This window comes from Canis lupus, chromosome 7 (genome assembly GCF_003254725.2).
Source record: "Canis lupus dingo isolate Sandy chromosome 7, ASM325472v2, whole genome shotgun sequence".
NCBI classification, from domain to species: Eukaryota; Metazoa; Chordata; class Mammalia; order Carnivora; family Canidae; genus Canis; species Canis lupus.
The window spans coordinates 33,097,774-33,121,341 of record NC_064249.1 but is presented as its reverse complement, the minus strand read 5'-3'; the positions used below and the strand labels follow the sequence as shown (position 1 = coordinate 33,121,341).

The 23,568-nt window shown below is 39.7% G+C and overlaps 2 protein-coding genes across 7 annotated transcripts in view; one reads left to right on the top strand and one right to left on the bottom strand.

Moving 5' to 3' along the window:
* Window positions 1–22,514, top strand: part of PLD5 (phospholipase D family member 5) — a 408,683-nt gene extending 386,169 nt beyond the window's left edge. For all 4 annotated transcript variants that reach the window (XM_035719400.2, XM_035719401.2, XM_035719403.2 and 1 more), the window contains 2 exons: window positions 7,927–8,041; window positions 15,812–22,514. In XM_035719400.2, the coding sequence (XP_035575293.1) occupies window positions 7,927–8,041; window positions 15,812–16,068 (372 nt within the window). In that variant the 3' untranslated portion in view covers window positions 16,069–22,514. The remainder of the gene's footprint in view (window positions 1–7,926; window positions 8,042–15,811) is intronic.
* BECN2 (beclin 2) overlaps window positions 1–23,568 on the bottom strand; it is a 157,593-nt gene that overhangs the window by 30,363 nt on the left and 103,662 nt on the right. For 2 of the 3 annotated variants that reach the window (XR_004817656.2, XR_004817657.2), the window contains exon 4: window positions 20,408–20,456. The gene's annotated coding sequence lies outside the window, so the exon portion shown is untranslated. Of the gene's footprint in view, window positions 1–6,790; window positions 6,864–20,407; window positions 20,457–23,568 lie in introns of all 3 variants that reach the window. The other variant, XR_004817655.2, reaches the window with a different exon arrangement.

Here is a 23,568-nt window from a genome sequence, read left to right as displayed (position 1 = left end):
GACATAGCTTCCGAGATAGTCCCAAGCCTCCGTTTCTCAAGGCCAATCAGAAGGAGAGAGAGACTGGAGGACTGCCCAGAAGGCATTTATGGGGTGGACCTGGAGTGAATATCCCTTTAGCCTTTATTCTGCTGCTCAGATGTCACTCACCTGGCCACACCTAATGACAGGGGTGGCATTAGTGCAATCAGAAAGGCAGCTGTGCTCCCAAAAAGACAAAACAACAGTTTTGTGGATCATCAGTCTGCAGTTCTGGGCACCCACACAGAGAACCCTCATCCCCCACAGGTACTGCACAATGCAAATTTCTGGACCTCTAAGTATTATGCATTTCTGGACAGCAAATCTGGATGTGTCACCCCATAGTTAATAAACAGAAACTAAAAACGAAACAGCAATTTCCCATGAAATCCAAAGCCCAGATTGAAGTTATCTCCTCCCCATATAACAGGAACAGGAGAAATACAGTATAAACTCCCATTCAGAAAAGGGAGATGGGGACAGTCACAGCAGTCACTGGTCCAGGCAATTGTAAAATCCTTCTGGGCAGGTATAGTGAAGTCCTCATACCCCGGATCCTAAGGTTGTTCTTAGTATGAAGTGTTAAGAGTTTTTGGTCCCAGCTCATGGTTCCTCTGGCAATGCAACTTTCTCAAAAACTTAGTAAGCTTCTGATTTATTTGCTTCTAGTCATTTCCATTTAACAGTAACCACAGCCAAAGATTTTGTTTTACATAATTCCCAAACTTGACTAATTATGCTTCCTTGCCCATATGCTTCTGCCTCTGCCTCCCTTTCCCTCCTTCCTCCCCCTTTTCGCCCTTTGTACCTTCTGTCTCTCCCTTCCCTCTACCTCTTTCTCTACCCTCTCTCCTCTCTCATATTAATGGTGGCTTCATTCAGGTCATCAGATTTGGGTGGGAAGATTACACCAATTATGATTACTCCAGTTATCTGATCTTTGCTGTAGGATTGAGTCTTAACTGACCTCAGTCATTTAAAGCATTTGTCAAACTAAGTTTCTACTATTGGGCTCCTGGTACAATCAGTTTTTCTAGCTCTTTGAAATACCAAATTTCTAGTGTACCTGTTCTATTTCATATGTGCTTACAAGCCAGCAAATCCTTCTCTGGGTTTATCTCCTCTGACAACTTGCTAAAGGCACTAATAACAACCAACATAAGTTACAAACAATTTGTTTTCCCATCCCTTGCCCTGTAGCCAAAGTTTTAGGGGGTGCTTGGTCTTCCTTCCAAATTAATGCAGGCTATGGTTTTACCAAATATTTTGCTACTGCATGAGTCTCCGTTCATTCCATCCTTTAATACCAATTTTCTTGCTGCCTGCTGCCCATTGGGTAAACAATTGCTACATCTTTTATTAAGTTTTTATTGTTTCTATTATGGCAGCATCTCACTTCACATTGCCTAGATGTAGTAAGTGCTTAAAACTTCTTTTTTTAATGGAAGAATATCTTATATTCATGAATATAGACAAACAGGCGCTTTGTATATACTACTTAATATTCACAACTACACTATGAAACTGGAACTTTTAATATTTTACAAACATAGAAAATGAAGCCTAAAGAGATTAAATAATTTCTCTCTAGGACACTAGTTAATAGAAGAGAAAGATTCAAATAAAAGTCTTTCTAACTCCTGATTCTAAGCTCTTAAACATCATACTGTATGGTCTCTGCATGCTGAACCTATAATTGAAGTTACAAAGGTTTTTTTTTTGTCTTTCCCATCTATATTCAAAAACATCTTATATTACATCTGTTCAAAAATTTGAGAAGCTACACATCTGACTTGTATATCTCTGAGGATCAACAAAAACATCAGATAAAATGTTTTTTAACTCATTCGTAACATTAAATATTTTTAAAAGTTGAAATTATCAACAATTTAAATACATAAAAGTCTAGAATTTACTATAGATTTCAAGAAATTATGCTTCTCATATAGATTTCATTTTAATCTCCCTAGCATTTGGATAATATTGACAGAAAATAGAAATTTTTATCTCCATTTAACTGATTTTTATAAACTGAGGTAGCCATGCACATGTCTGAGTTTACAAACCAGTATTAGAAATAGAAACAGGTCTGTGAAGCCTATGGCTAACATTTTACTCAATGATGAAAAGTTGAAAGCTTTTCCTTTAAGATCAGAAACAAGACAAGAGTTCTAACTCTTATCATTCCTATCTGGCATAGTACTGGAAGTCCTAGCCAGAGCAATAAGGCAAAAAAAAAAAAAAAAAAAAAAAAAAAAAGAATTAAAAGTATCAGAATTGAAAAGGGAGAAGCAAAATTGTCTCTATTTTCAGATAACATGATTATATATATAGAAAATCCTAAATGCTCAACCAAAAGTTATATTTAATCAAAGAATTCAGTAAAGTTGCTGAGACAAAATTAAAGTACAAAAATCAATAGTGTTTCTACACACTAACAATGCAATTTATGAAAAAGAAATAAAGAAATAGATCCCATTATACTAGCATGAAAACAATAAAGTGCTTAGGAATATATTTAACTAAGGAGATAAACAATAAATAAGACATAAGACATTGATGAAAGAAATCAAAGACAATGCAAAAAAAAAAAAGGAAAGGTATCCCATGTTCATGGATTAGAAAAATTAATATTGTTAAAATGTCAACCAAAGCCATCTATAGATTCAATGCAGTGCTATCAAGATTCCGATGGCATTTTTACAGAAGTAGAAAAAACACTCATAAATTCATGTGGAATTTCAAAAAACCCTAAATAGCCAAAGACATCTTGAGAAAGAAGAACAAAGAAGGAAGTATCACACTTCCTGGTTTCAAGCTATACTATAAAGCTATGGTCATCAAATGTACTGGCATAAAAATGGACAAATAGACCAATGAAATAAACACAAGCAGATACAGCCAACTAATATTTAACAAGGGAGCCAAGGGATCCCTGGGTGGCGCAGCGGTTTGGCGCCTGCCTTTGGCCCAGGGCGCGATCCTGGAGACCCGGGATCGAATCCCACATCGGGCTCCCGGTGCATGGAGCCTGCTTCTCCCTCTGCCTGTGTCTCTGCCTCTCTCTCTCTCACTGTGTGCCTATCATAAATAAAAAAAAAAAAAAAAAAAAAAAAAAAAAATAACAAGGGAGCCAAGAATACTCAATAGAAAAAAGATAATCTTGTCCATAAATGGCACTGGGATAACTGGATATTCACATGTAAAAGGATGAAATGGGATCCGTATCATACACCACTCACAAAAATTAACATAAAATGGATTAAAGACTTAAATGTAAGACCCAAAACCATGAAATTCCTAGAAGAAAACATAAGAGCAAAGTTTCTTGACATAGATTGGGGTAATAACTCCTTGGATATGACACCTAAAATATAAGCAACAAAATCAAAAAGAAAGTGAAAAGACAACCTATAGAAGGGGAAAAAATATTTGCAAACCATATATCGGGTAAGAGGTTAATATCCAAAATACATCAAGAATTCATACAACCAAGTAGAAAATAACCTAATTTTAAAAATGGGTAAAGGATCTGAATAGACATTTCTCCAAAGAAGATATACAAAAGGCCAATAGGTACATGAAAAGATGCTCAACATTGCTAGTCTTTAGAGAAATACAAATCAAAACCACTATGAGGTACCACGGCATCCTTGTTAGGAACAGACATCATCAAAATAGATGACAGATAATAAATGCTGGTGAGGATGTGGAGAAAAGGGAGCCCATGTGCACCACTGGTGGGAATGTAGATTGGTGAAGCCACTATGGAAAATCATATGGATAATCCTCAAAAAATTAAAAATAGAACTACCATATGATTCAACAATTCTATTTATGGGAATATATCCAAAGGAAAGTAAAACACTAACTCAAAAAAGTATCTGCACTTTCATGTTCATAGCAGCAATCTTCACAGTAGCCAAGACATAGAAACAACCTAAGTGCCTATTAATGCATCAATGTATAAAGAAATTGTGGTGTATCTATACAATGTAATATTATTCAACCATAAAAATGAAGAAATACTACCATTTTTTTTACAATGTGGATGTACCTAGAAATCATTATTCTAAGTGAAATAAGAAAGAGAAAGAAAGACAAATACTATATGATATCAATTATATGTGGAATCTAAAATTTTTTTTTCTTTTTTTTTTTTTTTTTGGAATCTAAAATTAAAAAAAAAAAAAAACTCACAAAGTTAGAGAAAAAGAGATTAGGCTGGTGGTTACCAGAGGTGGAGAGTCAAGGTAGAGAGGACAAGGAATTGGAGGAAGGTGGTCAAAGAGTACAAACTTCCAGTTACAAGATAAGTACTAGGGATTTAACATACAACGTGATGACTACAACTAGCATTGCTACATGATATGTAGGAGAGTTGTTAAGATAAATCCTAAGAGTTCTCATCACAAGGAGAAATCTTTTTCTTTATTCTTTTTTTCTTTTCTTTTTATTTTATCTATATGAGAAGATAATGTTAGCTAGATGTATTGTCATAATGTCACAATATGTAAACTAAACCATGATGCTATACAACTTAAATTTACACAGTGATAGATGTCAATTACTCCTCAATACAATGAGGGGGAGAGGGGAAGCCTATGATTATCACTATGGATCTATTTTCCACTCCAAATTTGCAAATGAATGTGATAACTAGGATTTGGATCTGGGCACCAACCTGGGTTTGGAATCAGATTATCAGGGATTAGAGGAAATATTGGTATGATCCCAGAAATCCAAGCAGGGACCCAGGAGAATAGTCAGTTTGTGTTCTACTTTTCCATTGACAAGAGAATGCTTGTTTCAGCTCAGGGATAGGGTTTTCCAGATAACTGAAGTGGCATATGGGGCAGCATGGAAAATCAAGTGAAGCATTGTATTCCTGATGTATAACAGGATGCTGGCACAAAGCATTCAAAATATATGTGTTGGACGAATGGATGGATGGATGGATGAAATCAAAAAAGAGGGAGCTGATGAAGAGTGTTCAGGAAAGATCTGTGAACCACTGAGTGGAGGGAGCAGGGAACATGGTGGATGTGGAATCATTTTAGCCATTTTCCCTAACGAACGTGTGCTGGAAAAGGGTGAAGAATCTTCCAGGTGAGGTCATTCACTCAGAATTCAGTATGCTTGCAGTTAGAGGAGCACCGCTGTTAGACTTACCAGGTATAGCAGTGTTCTAAAATACAGGTTTGGTTATGATTTAGATATGACAATCCAACAGATCAGGAGATGACAGCCATTGGAGAAAGACAGTTTGCTTTATTCACAGATCTAAAGAGAAGGGAGCTTGAGGAAAAGTCCCAGGGTCATCCTAGAGACAGAAGTGAGGGAAGCATGAACAAGGACTTTTGTTTTGGTTTACGAGGTCAAGGAAGAGGCAAGGCAGGGTAAGCCCTCTTAGGATTGGCAAGTTTGAATGATTTTGGTGAGATCTTGGGCCCAGGGGCTGTCCCTAGTTACCTGGTATGATTAGGGCAAGTGTATAGTGGCCCAGAGTGTGAAACCATAAAGGAGGTATTTCAGAGTATGGGCCATGGGTTGGGTTTACATATGAGAAGTGTCCTCACGGGCAAGTTATTTGCTATCTCCAGGAATTAGCCAGCCCTTGGAAGGGCAGTGCCTCCAGGCTCAGCAGGGCCCAGATGTCAAAGCATCAGAACACATAATAAGAAGCCATGACTAATAGAAGCAGAAGCAGAAGCAAAGGGGAGAATGTCTGGAGCCTACCGCACATGGTGCATTTGCTCCCACCTCTTCTTGAAGGCATTGTCAGTTGAAATCTCTGTCATGAAATACTAAGTGCTTTCATTTAAGACTTGCAAGAAATTATAAGGAGAGTAGAATCCATCCTTTAATTCTCTACTTACTCAGATCTATCTTTTCAAACACTCAGGGTCATATTACTTGAATAAACCAAACATTAATAATAGTTCAGTGTTGGACATTTCATGACACAGAGCTTCTAGTTCTCACTGAAATCAGGCCACGCATTTCTAAGTATCAAGATAAACCTCGATGGGAGCACAGCTTGTGGTCCCAACATCTAGATCACAGATGAGTGAGGAGCTTTCCCAAGACAAGTGGGCATAGGAACTTTTGCATGAAGCATGTCTTCTGGAGCCTGGGAGCAAGGCGGGGAATCTCTTCAGAGAAGTTGGCACCCACAGCCCTGACTTGGAGGGATTGTGTCCATGAGGAGACACTTGGGAAAGAGACTGCACTCACAAAGTTGGCCCTGTCAGCAGCTAGACTTCTTCTTTTTTTTTTTTTTATAAATTCATAAATCCCTTTTGAACAATCTTTGCTGTCACATACAGCACATTAGTGTCTCATAGTGTCAGTGATACAGTATGATTTCTTCTACCATTTTTGTCTCCCAGACAAAGCTCTTCCCCTCTTTGGGGCCATCTTCAACTTTCTAAAGCAGATGGGTTTCTGGAGAACCTCACACAGTGATGCTATCCCCAACTTAAATGAGGGTATATATTTTATTCTTTTTCACATACATCTTGATTCCACAATAATATTTTCCTCAAAATTATTTGACTGCTCTTACCAGGTGGCAGGCAGCCTCATATCACAGGGTCTCCCAGATATATAACTATGACTTGAAAGTATTCACAGATAATCAAGAGTCCACAAAATGTGGCTATCTATGAACTCTCCAAATGACACAGACTTTGCAGGAGACAGGAACTGAGAAGGGGGACAAAGACAGCATGGCCTAACATCATGGTAATATGTCCCCAGGTAATACCTTTCTCTGCGATGTGCAATGGACAATTCTTGGGTGATAGATTTTGGCCTGCGCACCATTGACCTTAAGGGGTCTGCAAAAAAATCAGAATAGAATTTTCAGGGTTGCCAGGAACCTTGGTGATCACACCTAGTTTATCATTCCTTTCCCTCAGATGAAAGGGAAGACCAGCCCTCACTATCTCCCCAAGCCAAACTTGAACATTTATAGTTTTAAAACTGTAAATGATGTCTCCATTTCTAGATGGCATCTCATTTTTCTCTCTGCCTTTTCTACCCTTCAATCACACATGATCCCACAGCCATAAGATAGTCATTCCAGAAAGATTCCACACAGTTCTGGGTATGTTTAGCATTTTCCAATGTGGAGGAGACTCAAGACCTCACCACCTTTGATGGTGTGTCATCCTGTGAGCTCTATCACAGTTCAGGCTTCGTCTGAGCAGTTACCAGTTCCAACAGATTCTGGAAGCACCAGCTCACCTACCTCCACTGTCAGCTCCCTCTATTAACCACTACAGCCCAGGCCTAATCTACTTTTGGGGTCACATTAAAGTTGGAATTCAAGATTCCTGGTCTGCAATGGTGGGTTTTTTTTTTTCCTTGCTTATTAGAAGAGCTTGTAGACCTTAGGTGTTGAGATGGAAAGCATCTGTTCCCTTGGCAAAATCTCTTTTGACCTTTGCAAATCCCCAGCTGAATCAGCTAGTCATTGGCACGGACCTTGCTGCTTTTTATAATGCACGCGACACAGAGGAATATTCATTCAATTCATTTGCATGCGTGACAGAAAGCACCTCAAATGCCAGTGCACCCCAATGAATGAGACAATGAGAATTAAAAAACCTTTGGCCCTCACCCTGTTGAAAGAATGAATTTTGTGTTCATTTTACAGCTTAAAAGTGTTAATTATAGACCTAGTTGAGCATGCTAATTATCTCTCTTGTTGCCCATATAGATTTGAGAACAAAAAAAAATAGCTTCATCTACATGAAGTAACAAGATTGGGGCTTTAATAACCCAGAATGAGGTTGGCTGTGGATATTTGGATAAGAAACCCTTTTGGGCTCTTGAACAAAACCCAAAATGTTCCCTATTCACCTGCTTTCTTAATTTATTTATTGTTGTGTCTTACAGAAATTTTTCGATCTGGAAAGAGAGAATGTTTGTGCTACAAAAGAACAAAAGGACCACAGCTTCCCTAAATTAAATCGCAATAAGTACATGGTGACAGATGGCGCAGCTTATATTGGTAGGTATCAGGGCTGTCAGACTCCTAGAGGATCATGCAGGTCAGTGACAGTCCAGGTCCCACTGTGTTCTTTCATACACAGTATAACCTGGGGGCCTTGGAGGAAACAGGATAGGGAAGTCAAACAACTCCTTGAACTGAACATCTCCTCTAGAGCTTGGCTCAAGTAGGAGGACACCATAGGAGATGTTTTTAATAAGTGTTTTCAGAAATTCTTTGGTCCACTTGCCTAATGTTATAGATGAGGAGGTGAAGGGCTCATCAGAGGCGAGTCTCAGGGCTCAGTCAGCTAAGCATCTGCCTTGGGGTCAGGTCACAATCTCAGGATCCTGGGATAAGGCTGGCATCAGGCTCCATGTTCAGCAGGGAGTCTACTTGTCCCTCTCTGTCTACACCTCACTCCCCTGCTTGTGCTGTCTCTCTCACTCTCGCTCTCTCAAATAAATTAAAAAAAAAAAAAAAGGTGAATTCTGGGAGTTGAACGAGCACAGTGCCCCCCTCCCCCCACCACCATACCCAGCCAGCCTGTTGTGAATCACAGAAGGCCAACATGGTGGCAACTCAGCACCAGAAAGAGCACTGCCTGGACAACCATCTCACCTCTGTCATTTTATAAATGCCTACCCTTGGAGAGTTTACTTAAGCTCTCTAAACCTCAATTTCCTCATCTGTAAGATGGGGCTAATAATTGTTTCAACTTCATTGGGTGAAATTTAAGTGGAATATATGCAAGGTACCTTGCACAATTAAAACCCCTGACACACAATAATACCATATTCATGTTAGCTGTTGTTTTTAAGGTAATAATGCTCCAGATGCAGAAATCACATCTACTGGTGAAATTATTTGCTAATGTGTCAGATCTGTTCTCCTTTCTTATGGTGTACATGAGTCCAGGGTAATCCCTTAACTCATACTATCAATGGCAGAGCAGAAATTATTATCTATAAAAGAAGGTACATAAACTACAGAACAGCAGCGTGGCTATTACAATGCACAGATGAAGTGGCAGTCTTTCAAAGCAGGAAAAAAAAGTGTGTGCAATGATGGAGCATGGAATATGTTTTTTCCCCCTCCAATTCAGTGAGTGAGTAAATTATGCCCTTTTTGCTTTGTAATGCACTTTATCTTATTTGAATTTCTAAGGGACCTTGCCAATATGGAGGGTGGCTTTTATCACCTGCAGCTTAAAAATAAGGAAACATGGACCATAAGAGTGGAAATGACTTAAACATACAAACATGAAGAGGAAGAGGGAGACCTAGAATCCATGGTACCCAGACCCCGCACCCTCACCCCACCACCTGGAACCAGAAAGAGACACTGCCATCAGAGAGCTAGTTACTCCATCCTGGCTCCATGGAAAGCTGTTCTTTTTCCATTTTGAGTAGCTATATATCATATTAGAGAATAGAATATTGGATTTTTTTAAATGTATATTCTTCAAGTTGTCTTAGAATATGAGAATGTTATTTTACTCATGTTGTCCCTCTCAGTGGCTTAAAATGTCATTATTTGGACTTTCTCATATTCATTAGCTTATGGAGAGTAGAATGAAATTAGCTCCTCTTTAATCATGTGCCAAAAACAAACTCAAAATCATTTCATCAAAACTTGGAACTTTGGGCTCAATAATTGGGAAATATATGTGTGGGTCAGGTTTCAGGCACAGTTGGATTTAGGAACTCAGATCTGGATGTTTTATGTGGGATTTACTTAAAGCAAAGTGTCATATGTACATGGAGCAGTTGTACAGTGCCTATATCTAAAAGCTTTTTTAATGAATTAAATAAGTGTTTTGGAGTCACAAAAACTTCTATTTGAATTCAAGCATTGACCCTTATAAGCTGAAAGATGATGGAAAGTCATGTGATCTCTCTGAGCCTTTGTGTACCTCTGTTTTCTTATCTGGAAATTGGTAATAAAAACATCCACCCTTTGGTAGTAGTTGGAGGATTAAATGAGATAAAATATGGAAAGCTCCAAACACTGGCTCTCATCTGTCTCAATACTTAGTAAATATGGATTCCTGGCGCTCTCTCTTCTTCTTCCCATATAGTACATTTTTAAGATAGACTTTAGTTTTTTAGAACAGTTAGGTTCACAGCAAAACTGAGCAGAAAAAATTCTCACAATCCTCTGCCCCCTTACACACATACACACAACCTGCCCCATTATCAAACTCCCCAGCCAAAGCGGTACATTTCTTATGACTGGTGAACCTATGCTGATACATCAGTATCACCAAAAGTCCATTGTTTACATTAGGGGGTCACTCTTGATTTACATCCTATGGGTCCTGACAAATGTATAATGATTTGAATGTACCATTATGGTATCATATAGAGTCATTTCATTGTCCTACCAATCCTCTGTGCTCCACCTATTCATCCTTCCCTCCCTGCTAATTCCTGGCAACCACTGATCTTTTTACTGTCTCCATAGTTTGGGCTTTTCCAAGATATCCTATAGTTGCAATTATATAGTGTATATCCTTTTCAGATTGGCTTCTTTCACTTAGCAATATGCATTTAAGCTTCTTCTGTATCTTCTGATGGCTTGATAGCTCATTTCTTTTTAGGACGGAATAATACTCCAATGTATGGATGGACCACAGTTTGTTTTATCCATTCACCTTCAGGATATCTTGGTTGCTTCCAAGTTTTGGCAATTATGAGTAAGGCTTCTATAAACACCCACATGCAAGTTTTTGTGTGGACGTATTTTCAAACCTACTGGGTTTGAAATCACACAAAGAGAGTGATTGCTGGACCATATGATAAGACTATGTTTAGTTTGATGAGAAACTGCCAAGCTGCCTTCCAAACTGGCTCTACCATTTTGAGTTCCCACCAGCAGTGAATGAGAGTTCCTGTTGCTCAATATCCTTGCCAGCATTTGGTGTTGTCAATGTTCCAGATTTTGGCCATTCTGATAGGTATGTAGTGCTGCCTCATTATTGTTTTAATCTGCATTTCCCTGATAATATGATATGGAGCATCTCTCTATATGCCTATTTGCCATCTGAATGTCTTATTTTTTAAGATTTTTAAAAAGATTTTTATTTATATATTCATGACAGACACAGAGAGAGAGAGAGGCAGAGACACAGGCAGAGGGAGAAGCAGGCTCCAAGCAGGGAGCCCAACATGGGACTTGATCCCAGCTCTCCAGGATCACAGCCTGGGCTGAAGGTGGCGCCAAACCGCTGAGCCACCTGGGCTGCCCTTTTATAAAGATTTTTAAAATTTATTTATTCATGAGAGACAGACAGAGAGAGAGAGAGAGGCAGACACACAGGCAGAGGGAGAAGCAGGTTCCATGCAGGAAGCCCGATGCAGGACTCAATCCTGGGACTCCAGGATCATGACCTGAGCCAAAGGCAGATGCTCAACTGCTGAGCCACCCAGGTGTCCCTGAATATATTCTTTGATGAAGTGTCTTTGGCCCATTTTTTAACCAGGTTTTTCATTTTCTTATTGTTCAGGTTTAAGAGTTCTTTGTATATTTTGGATAGCAGTCTTCTATCAAATATGTCTTTTGCAAATATTTTCTCCCAGCCTGTGGCTTATCTCTTCATTCTTTGACAGTGTCTTTCACAGAGTAAACATTTTAAATTCTAACAAAATCAATGATTCCTTTCCTGGGTCATGCCTTTGGTGTTGTGTCTAAAAAGTCATCACCAACCCCAACTTTAACTGGATTTTATTATTTATTATTTTCTAGGCATTTACTTTTAGGTCTATGATCTATTTAGATTTAATTTTTGTAAAAGGTGTAGGGTCTGTGTCTAGATTGACTTTTTGGCAGGTGGAAGTCCAATTATTCCAGTACCACTCTTGAAAAGACTAGTTTTGCTCCCCTGTATTGCCTTTGCCCCTCTTGGGATCAGTTGACTGTATTTATGTGGGTCTATTTCTGGCTCTCTATTATAATGCATTTTAAATGAGTTCATTTTACACACAGCATTTCAGCAAAACATTAATTCCCCAGAGCGAAGCATAGTTCTTGTATAAAAATATTTAAAGAGCATCCAGAGGGAAAATTCATTGATAATTTAAATAATTATCAGCATGTTCTGGAAATCTCTTAAGTCGTCACTCAGACACCTGCTGAGAATGCTGAATTAAGAAAAATCTACACTAGACCTTGCATGGAATTATAGTTCATTAAATCTTCACAAGACTTACAGAAGATCCCCCAAACAGTATCATCTGTCTAATTTTGAATTCTCTGGAGGACATTTGAATCTGGCTTGGCAAATTTGTCCAGAAGATGGTTTGAATTGTTTGAGGGCTGACAAGGGGATGGTAGGTTAATTGGAGGCACTCAGAAGGCTCACTGAGACACATATATCTTCCCAGTGAGCTTGTGTGTACCCCCACCATGGTTCCTGGGGATGGCACCACATTCTCCTGCCACCTGGACCTAAACATGAATTTGGAAAACTGAAATGGCAGTCTCAGTACCAGGTGAAACAAACACAATTGAGAAAACACTGAAGCAGGTACATTATTCTGAAGTTGAGCCAACCCATGAGAAAGTAAAAGGTGGAAAAATATAATCACACTGGTGGAGGAATGACTCTGTCGGCCTAGTGCTATAATTCCTGAGAAGAACCTAATTAAAGCTTTGGAGAATCAAAGATACAGTATCTTGGCTCCATCCACTGTATTGAAGGGAAAACTGAATCTCACAGAATAAGGCTCCAAAATCTGGTCACTTCTCTCCCCTTATCTTTCCCTCTCCTCACACTGACTCCAAAGCGAATTTCCACATCTGTGTCCTTTAGGGAGTGTGGTCTACAGAGGAGTGGAGGTGTGGCCTGATGCTCCAGTCCTGGTGGCTGATGCTGAAGTCTTGGGGAAAATGCACAGTTGGTACCATGCAGGTCTTTAGGATCAGAGGTGACATGGAACAGAAGTTAAGCATGGGCTGTGGGGTCAGACCTGACTGAAACTCAGCTCTGATATATTTTCACTCCTGTCTTGGACAAGTTACCTAACCTTTCTGTGCCATAATTTCCCCTTCAGTATAATGGAGTATTATCACCTCATATGATTGTGGTGAATATTGAAAGAGATAATGTAATGAAATAATTCACTGCCTGGCATTCAGCTGTAGGAATGAGAATTTAGTGTCTTATCCACAGGTCCTCGAAAGGTGTACAAGAACACAGGAGTCTCCTGTTGATGGGATGACTCAGAAGTGCTACCTGCCAGTGGGCTCCAAAATAATTCTTAACTTGCAGTAGCTACTACTCCCCAGTTTAAGAAGTCCAAGCCTGCATGTACCTGGTACTGAGCATTGCACAAAGCTGCAGCCTCTGAGCATGGCTATGTGTCTGAGAGCACGTGATCAGAAACATAGCACTGGCAAAGAGACTCCAATGCAATATCACGAACCGTTTTGTGGACAGTTCACTCACTTCTAGCAGTAAACTTCGTCCAAAGTTATGTCTATCATGAAGCCATCAGGGGTATCTGTGTGGTGTTTGGGGGCATGACGGGAGACAGTATGAAATGGAGGACAGAGAGAGAGAAGAGTTCATTCTCTATGCTAATAATATTTGATTGAGGGACTTGGTATTAGACCCTGAGGAATAAACTCAAGGAGTACAATGAGAGACAAGGAACCACTTGCACTATTCCAGGTCATGCTGTATAGAAAGGGAAGTTGATACATGTGGGCTCCAGAGAGCAGCGGAGGGCCCAAGGATGAGCACTATGAAGCTCTCTGTGGATGTTTTTCCCCCCGCACAGGTGGTGCAGGGCCTTAGGTCAAGGATGTGTCTTATTCAGCAAATATTCCCACAGTGACGGCTGAAGAGCTGCTGAGGGACTGGAAATCAAGCTCTACACTTAAAAAGCCTTTGGTTTTCTTTATGAAACCAGCTCTGAACCAAAGAGGAGCATAAAACTGGGAGCTTAGGCCAGACCCAGGCAGGTGGTAATTTATGAAATCATTTTGTCAGTCTGGATGCGGCTAAATTTTTTTTAGTAAGAACACTGCTTCGTTTATGGTATTATAGGTAGTTCGTCGAGACCTGGGTCCACTCTCGGTCAAACCTGTTCACCTCTTTGAGCCTTCAGCGTCTCATCTGTGAAGTGGGTGTAAATCCTGCCAACCATGAGAGATAATGGATACAAATGCCAAGCCTAGCACTTTGCTTGTAGTAGGCACTTAATAAAGGACAGTTTCTCTCCCCACTAACACCCTTATATCCCAACTTCATCCCTAATTCTTCCCTCTCAGGCTCCAAGATCCTGATCATATGTTTGTCCACAGCCCTTAATGGGTGTGGCTCTCTAATTCCCTAATTGATAAGTTTCTGTACTTTTCTCACTATGCAACAAAATGCTTTCCTGACTCATCTAGCCAGAGTTAGAAATTCTTTTCCCTTGCCCTCCGGCATTGTATGCATACATCTCTTGGTATTGTAATCATGGTATTTCCTTCCTGGACTCCTTGGAGTCAGGGACTGCCATTTTCTGGTGTAGATCATGGCCCCATATACCTACCTAGTAGATGTTAGACACTCAGTAAATGTGCATTAAATGAAGGACAAAAAGATCAAAGAAATATATGGTACTGAACCATTCTGAGAAGAAACTTTGTTCTTCCACTAGGACATTCTTCCCAATGGATGCCAAGATAGGAGATTTGTGTGGGACTTTGGGGTACTCTCTCCTTTTACCTACTCCTGCCTTGAAGATGGGCTACTCGTGAGTGACATACAGTTAGCCCCTTCTGGGACAGATTCCAGCCTTTACTACCTGCTAGGGCTGAACCGTGTCCCCCCAAAATTCGTAGGTTAGAAGTCCTTACTCCCAGTACCTCAGAATATGACCCTATTTGGAGTCAGGGTCTATTCAGAGGTAATCAAGTTAGAATGAGGTCATCAGTGTGAGCTCTGATCCAATTTGACTGGTGCCCTTATAAACACGGGGAATTTGGATACAGAGACAGACATGCATAGAGGGAAGAGCATGTGAAGAGACACAGGGAGAAGCTGACCAGGGGAATGGCCTAGAACAGATTCCCCATTTCTGCCCTCAGAAGGAACTAACCCTGCCAACACATGGATTTTGGACTTCTAGCCTCCAGAACTATGAGACAATAGATTTCTCTTATTTAAGCCACTCAGTCTGTGGGACTTGGTTGCAGCAGTCCTAGCAAACCAATACACTACCTAACACCAAGCAGCTGTTCTGGGAGCCTAGTATCATAGAACTGCCTTGATTTCTGGGCTAAGGAGCCAGATCCTGGAACCGAGATGACTTACAGCCCAAGCAAGGAAAGGTTGGTGTATTCAGATAAGAACTGATCCTCCTTCTCTGATTTCAGGCTTGTAAGCATTGTAACTAGAATCCCTCCCTCATTTGTACATATGAATCAGACGTTGTCTCTTTGAGAAGGTAGTAATTGTTCACAGGATTTTTAAGTGTACCCCTATATATTTTAAATGTTGCTGTTTTTAGTGTGTCTTGTGAATGTCAATAAGAAATAACATTTACCAAAAAAACCCAGCAGATTCCTTGTTTTGAGTTTCAAGTTGAGCAAATCTGAAGAAAATGCCAAAATAATATGCAAATATTAATATGCCATATGTAAAGCCTCTTGGATTTTTTTTTTCCTGAGCTGTCAACACAATTCAATCTCCCTGTCATTTTATTTTTTTTAATGGAGTCTGCTCAGTGTTTCATTAAATGGGGACTATTCCCCCATGGATTTTAACTCGGCACCATTCTCTCCTTTGTTTGTTTGCAGGCAATTTTGACTGGGTAGGGAATGATTTTACCCAGAACGCTGGCACAGGCCTTGTTATCAACCAAGCAGATGTGAGGAACAACAGGAGCATCATCAAGCAGCTTAAAGATGTGTTTGAGAGGGACTGGTACTCCCCCTATGCCAGGACCTTGCAGCCTACCAAACAGCCCAACTGCTCCAGCCTGTTCAGACTCAAACCCCCCAACAACAAAACTGCCACGTACAGCGCCAGCGCGAAGGACCCCGCCAGCGTATAACATGAAGGAAAAACTGACAGGACAGCTTGTCTTTCCTATTTATATATAAAGGACTTGAGGAGAGAAAAACAATTTAATATGTCTTTTTTAGGGAAAAAGCACACTTACAAAAAATATTCTCCGAACGCCATGTAATATCTTATCTCACAGTATCTTAGCGGCGTGTACACTCAGTTTAGGACTTTTGTATTTGTTACTCCTGACAGAGAATGTCATTTCAGCTTGGAAGTTAGTTTTTATGTTTGCATACAAATTTTAAGACTTTGATGCCTCTTCCTTCCTAGTTTTAGAACTTTTCCTGCCAACTCACCTGGTTGGTTCTTAACAAAGCTTAGCATGAGGTAAACGCTTTCACACCCTTCTGAGAACTGCTTCTTAGAGAGGTGAGTAAGGCTTTCACCGCAGCCAAGGGACTGATCAAGCCAAGTATTTACCCCGTAAACCGTCTCCAAGACCTCTGCAGTCCTCTGAGCATGAACAGCTGACATCTCATGCCAACCTCAGCACTCTTGAAAACCACCCTTTTACCTCCTTGCTCATTATCTCTGGATACCGTACCTTTTACTTGGTACATTTTCTCTTCTCAGAGAATGTTCTTTTTTAGCATCAGCATCCCTCTGTTCACCTCCATGCTAATTCTAAGTATGGTGACGTCTTTTGAAAATATATGAATTCCTCAGAATGGATTACAAGTGGAAATAGCAGTCTTTAATTTTCACCATTCAACTGCATTTCCCCCTCAAATTAATAGTTTAAAACCACAGCCAGCAATATGTATCTTTTGTCTCAAGCTCAGATAAATTAGGTAGCTACCTGCAAATATCCAGCAAGCTATAGGTCTGCATTATGAGAATAAAGTAGTTTTTCACATTTTTGTTTAGCTTATGGTATTATAAAGGAAAGATCTCTATGCATCTGTGGATTTTAATTTCTTTAGAATCATTCATTATGCTGTTAAGGGTATGCCAGCAAACCTTTATAGAGCTATTTAATATACCAAATGCTTTTCAGAGAAATGCAATTTAAATACTGTGCTTAACATATTTTACTAAGAAACAAAAATATTGGATTATTGTTCTATAATGTCGTTGTGTGTTGCTGTTTTATATCTATACAATATATAACCCTATATTAATGGAGACCGTTGCCACCCTAGAAACAGGCATGGCCTCCTTAGAGCCCAGAGCAGGAGGCCATCAGGATGCCAGTCTTTAGGTTGCTCCTGACCCCCTCGGGCCTGGAATAGAGTCCTGCACTCTTTGGCCTCGGGTTTCTATTGGTAATGTAGGGACAGTAATACTCACCTACCTCGCGTAGATGTTGTCACGGTAGGAAATATTTATAACTTGTTTTGAAATCAAAAGAACCTATATAAATGCTAAGCATTGTGATGTATAATCTTTTTCTTGAACTAATCTTTGTGGTATCCTGAAATAATCAATACCAGGTTCTTCCAGAGAACCTACAAGGGAAAACAAATGCACAGCTTCCAGCTGCAAATGTGGGTGAACACAGTAACTCAGAAACCGTGCTAGAGATCAGGATTGTCATCATTTTGATGGAACATTTCGTTGGGTCACTTTGACATAAGTAACATCCATATAAAATGAGACATTGTGCCAGGAATTGTTCTTTAGGACCAGCATAAATATGTGTTTTCAGAACAAAGAAAAGCAATCTCGATTATAATTTTTTACATCTAGAGACTTATTTCTACTCTGCCAAGCTGAGTGATGGAAGGAGCTATGAATCTCATCCAGTGGGTTTGACTTGTGTAGAAAGGCCATTGTTGGTCAGCTAGCAGTCACATAGCTTCTTTCTTGCTGCTTCCAAGATAGGCTTTACTGGATATATGGCCCATCAGTGAAGACAGCAGGAAGGATTGGGAGATTCCTAATGGAATTATTCACCAACACTGGCCAGGCCCTGAGACTCTAAATATTTACCATATATCCCTAGTCCTTATTTGAGTAGGGGGGTGTTTCTGTCAATCATTTTAGTAAGGGTTGCTTTGGAAATGATTTTAAAAAGAAAGAAAACAAAAGAACAAGCAAAGACAAGGTGTGGAGACAAACAAACATCCTGAGTTCAATCCTGGGCAAAGAAGAGCAACCAGGGCTAGGTTTGAAAGGACGTCTGAAGGGGAGAGCACTGTTGTCTCCTGGACTGTATGTCATAGCCATGGGACAGGCATTGGCTTGGTGTAATGGGGCCCCTTTCACTGTCCCTTGCTTTTGCATGTGATAGGAGAGAACTGTGTCCTCTATCAAATGATGGCCTTTACCAGTTCGCTTTGAGACCATCAATAAGGTGGCACCAGGAACTGTGTCCAGGACTTCGTGCCACCAGCACCACCAGCAGCAGAGCCCTCCCTGACCCAGCGCCCCACCTCTTCAGCCAGGCCACTGACTTCAGGAGGCAATGCTGGCCTCCAGATAGCCAGGAAAACAGCCCCGCACAGAGAGTGTCTTAAACGGGCCCAGGTCTCCTAAGAGAGCATTTAATTCGGCAGACCTTTCTTTTGCATTTGGATGCTTTATCTACTCCTCTAGGAGTGGCCTTCCTCTTTTCTGACTCCGTGTCTTTGCTACATAGACAAACAACTTCCATTCCCCCTTGAATTATTTCCCAAGAGAGATAAAAGGCAAAATAAAAACAATTTGAGACAATCTAATGATGTCCTTGGAGCAATTAGGAGCAAGAGGCTAACTGCTAACTTCCACTGTTTTCTCCATAAATATTCCAGGAGTTATTTCCCAAAGGGGAATATGAAAATGAATGCAAACACAATTCAAGACCATAGTTTAGATTTCTGTGCCACTTACATTAACCAAGTGCCTTATTTATTCTCAAACATTGATTTTTAAATGGTGATTCACTCTACGAGAATACTTCTGCTTACTGTGGGGTCCAGTAAGACCTTCTGATGGGCCGTCCAGTCAAAAATATGCATGAAACAGCTTTTGTGTAGCCTGCTGTCCTCCCAAGCCACATAGCACTGAGCACCCCCAAATCAAGTCATTGACACACACTGTCAAACATTAACACTGTTGGCCCCCTCTGCACTGCCACTGGCTACCAGTGTATCAGCTAAGTAAATCACAGCTTATCAAGCCACCGGAGAGGAAGTGGAACGTTCTGGATGATATCCATGCTCTCTGAATGCCATGCTTTGGATACCTGATAATGATAGAAGCGAGGCACACTGAAAATGTCCCCACTGTCTTTAAAGGACCTCAAAATAGATGTTCATGGATTTCCACAGTGTCGTGGCACATAGCATGAAAACTCGTGTCTAAAAGTCAAAGCAGACCCAGTAAAAAAAAACAAAAGAGCTGTGGAAAACTGTACATCAGTGTAGCTCTGGGCACCTTTCTCTATGCAGGCTGTTCCTGTGCTCTGGTGTGTCTCACTGCTGAACTGGTTCTCAGTGAGATGGGTCTGATCACATTGTTGGTTGATCTTACCCTTTTAAAACTGTGTTTTGTTACTGCAGTTACTGATTTGTTCAAAGTGCCTCGCTGAACCTGGGACCGACAGAAGCTCATTTCCCACCAGCCTGTGGCTATTCTCAAGTGACTTTGATTCATTCTGTTTGTTTTTAGAAGATTTTATTGAACTAAATTCCAGGGGAAAACAAAATAAAGAGACTATAAGAATTTCTTGATAAGATCAGACCCAGGGTCCGTCTGTCTCAGGAATTCTATCCCAGAATCTGCCTTTTTTTCATATGTATAATCACTTGTGTGAGTTTCTCTGTCCAAAATTCATTCTATTATCTTTAACATTTAAGGGTTGTAAAGAGCTGCCTTCACTTGCAATGGGACAATTCTCTTCTGAAATGATAGACACTTTGCTATTGGTTGTGCAGATGCAGTCCCTAATGAACAGCCCCATACATTGTGGACAAATGTTCGATTCTTTGGATTTCTGTACTTACTCTCAATGACTGGTGCACTTTATTATAAGCCTTTTGAAGGGGGAAATTCATATAATAATGTCCATTTGGCCTACAGTAGATTGGATAAATGAACCCATATTCAGCATTTTTCCACTTGCTGTGATTTAGCTTTTTCTTTTTCTTTTATATGCTGGTAACCAAATAGCTATTCATCATTTTTACCTTATTGATTTAAATTGCTGGAGACATTTTAATAGCCCTGAAGTCAACTCCAGTTCATTGCCTGCCTTTCCTGTTTGAGAGACTTCCCATCCAGTGGCTGAATTATGAAGATACTGCTTTTTATGGTGACTAGATAGGCATTCTTCAGAAGCTTCTTGAAATAGCAAAAACTGAATTTTTTTTTTATTTTTGACCCATCAGCAATCTTGTACTTACAGAGTTCTAAAAAAGGTCACTGATCACTTCTGCTTCTTTTGGCAATTCCCTGAAAAGAAATGAGAGATTTAATAGGCTATTCCGCATTTTCTTCTGTTACGTTCAACTACTAAACTCTGACTCTGTTACAAAGGATATCTTGGATTTTTCATGTTTCTTTATGTAAACAGGATAAAGTTGTACCTGGACATATCTATACTATTAACCTTAAGATCCCTAAATAAATTGGTATGACAAAGGGCTGAATTTGGGGGCATCATTAAAATTCTCAAACCTTTCATATAACCAAATGCTCGATTTTTTCAAAAGTAAACATTATATGGTTTTTTTGTTCCGTGAAATGAGGCTTTATTTTTCTCTTCAGCTTCCAGACCATACACTCTGGCTCAGTGACAGAAAAAGAGTATGAGCTCAGCTGCCTCATGCACTTACCCACCACATTCTATTATTCCCAGGCTTCAACCTATAATCAAATACACCTGGTGTCTGCTCAACAGACTCAAATTGAATCTCAGATCTAGAGGATTCCTTGAAAGCCATCCAAATCAACCACTCCAAATGTACAAATTCCCTTCCTATTTGGCCACTCAGAAGTTGAGGACCTCCTCGAGCCACCACATCAGGAGTGGTGACTACAGTCCCTTTCCACAAGACCCACACAGAGTACAGTTTTGTTGATTTGCTAGAGTAACTTGGATTTGAGACATCTTTTCTCTGAAAGAATGTCCATGGTGGGTACCCTTTTTATACAGGGATGAAATCTGAAGAGGCATACTTAATAGCTGTCATTTGAGAGCTTAACAAAGGCTTAACAAAGCCAATTTGATTAATCTACAGTAGTCAATTATAATTTGATTTTATCAGCTGCTTCTGAATCCTGGAATTTCAGGTTTAAAAAAAATGGCCTAACAATCTAATGGGAGACAATGGTGTGCAAGGAGTCCAATTAAATTATAGTAAGAGCAAAGATTATCTATGATTTATTTTTATTTCATAGAATAATTAGGAAAAAATTTCTCCTTTTACAAAGTGGATATCTGGCTAGCAAATCCATTCCTTCTGGCCCCAGACGTTAAAAAATTGTTAATTCCTTTATGGACTCTACTATCTTCCATGGGTGAAAAAAATCTTAGGAATGGTTGAGAAATACTGAGATCCTTGTAAGACACAAACATGGAAAAATCTGGTTTCTAATTTAAAGTTTCCCAACATAAGTATACAACAGATCTTGGGAGTACAACCTCAACTTCCAGGATTAAAAATATTGAAATTATCTGTGACTTTCCAGTATTACAGAGGAAGATCTTTAAAGACATCTCAGAAAATATGACCCAACAACATTCATGTGATTCAGAGCTTAATCTACAATTTCACTTATTTTTGCTTAGAAGTGGAAATTACCAACTTCTTTAGAAAGTACATGTTACTCAAGGCAACATTCTCCCCCCAAAAAATGTAGTAAGAGAATGGCAACACCATAGTTTCAAGGAAGTTATGGCATTGATAGAGCACTTTGGAAATCCTCCATAAGAAAGTGTCACGAGAAACAAAAGGTCTTTTGTCCCCAGGAGTAAAGCCGTGTATTATTATCCATACTTCCTGGCTGGTTCTATAGTTTTCCTAGAGACCATATCCATATCTCCTACATGAGCAGAAAAACGTTTCTGTCACATGAACACTCCTCACTGGCCACAGCCAACTGTACCATGACTCAAAGAAACTCAGTTATGGGTGAGAGGGTGGCCTAGGAAGAGAGATGAATCCAGCAGTTGTGTTCTTGTTGGATGGCATCTGACCCCACCATCCAGAGCCCTCCTTTATAAGGACTCTGAATATGAGATATAGAAAGGAAATTGGCAGTAGTAAGAGCAGCCAAAATAGAAAGGAGTGAAGTCACTCTAATGATGCAACCTTAGAGCAGTAACAGCACACTTCTGCAGGTGAGACACCCAGTGTTCTTATTGACTCACCCCATCTGCTTTTAGGTTACTGGAGTAAGGATTGATCCCTGAATGATAAGGCTGGACTTTGTGATTATTGGGTTGTTTTCTTATCTTTCATATTTTCTTGTGTATCAACACAAATAAACTCACATTAATTGAGATAACCTGACTGTGTGTCTGTTCCTTACTTACATCCAGAGGGGCCTAACACACTTCTCAAAGTTACAGCTATTCCCAGGAGAATATCCTGAGGAGGTAACAAAAGTGATGTAGCAACTATGTCTTAATTAGACACGGACCCAAACTAGCCATCTCCACAGTAAATCACCTGGATCCACTCTGCAAATGTGAACATAGAATCAGTTGTTGCCAAATATGCTGGACTCATCAAGATGAACAAAAGCCACTGAGGACACAGATGAAAAATCCATTCAGGAGATGACTACTCCATAGACACAGTGACTGTTGGAACTAAGAGAAAAATTAATCTTGAAGCCCAAATCCATCTTTGTTTTTAAACTATATGAGGAAAATGAGGCATAGAACACATACTGAGTTAAGCAGAGACAGATGTGTTATAAATTTAGAAATTGTTTTTAAATACATATTCTGATTGACTTAATAAATGCAAAAATTGCTAATAATATGGTGAATACTTAGAGCAAGTGGATAGCTTACAGGAAGATTGGTGGAAGATGAAAGTTACACTGTCCCAAGCAGTCTAAAGAGGGAAGACAGGTCTTCATGTTGCCATGAGGGACCAGAGAAACTGGGGCAGTCAAGGCATAGTTAGCCTGGCATCTTTCCCTACTATAGTCGGGTAGGGATTGGTAATATCAGAAGGTCAACAGTTTTTGTGTTCCATTTCATATGGAAACCTGTTGTGGACACCAATTCAAAAGTGAAAAGAATGCCACAAAAACTAGCATTTCATTTATGGGTTGAAAATAAAGTTCTTATTTTGAATCTTGTCACTCAGCCAGTTTGTCATCATGTATGTGAAAAGGATGCATGAGGTAGATCATTTAAGTCTAAGATCTACTGACAGTTAAATCTTGCTAATTTAATATTTTCATGTAATTAGGGTAGGCTAATTATGTCACACCAGCATGATGCTCAGTTGTACATGTCTGTTCAGATGGGTGATAGCCCCCAGGTATTCAGTAAACATTAACCAAAGGGGTTGTTGGGAAGATATTTTGTAGATGTGATTAAAGT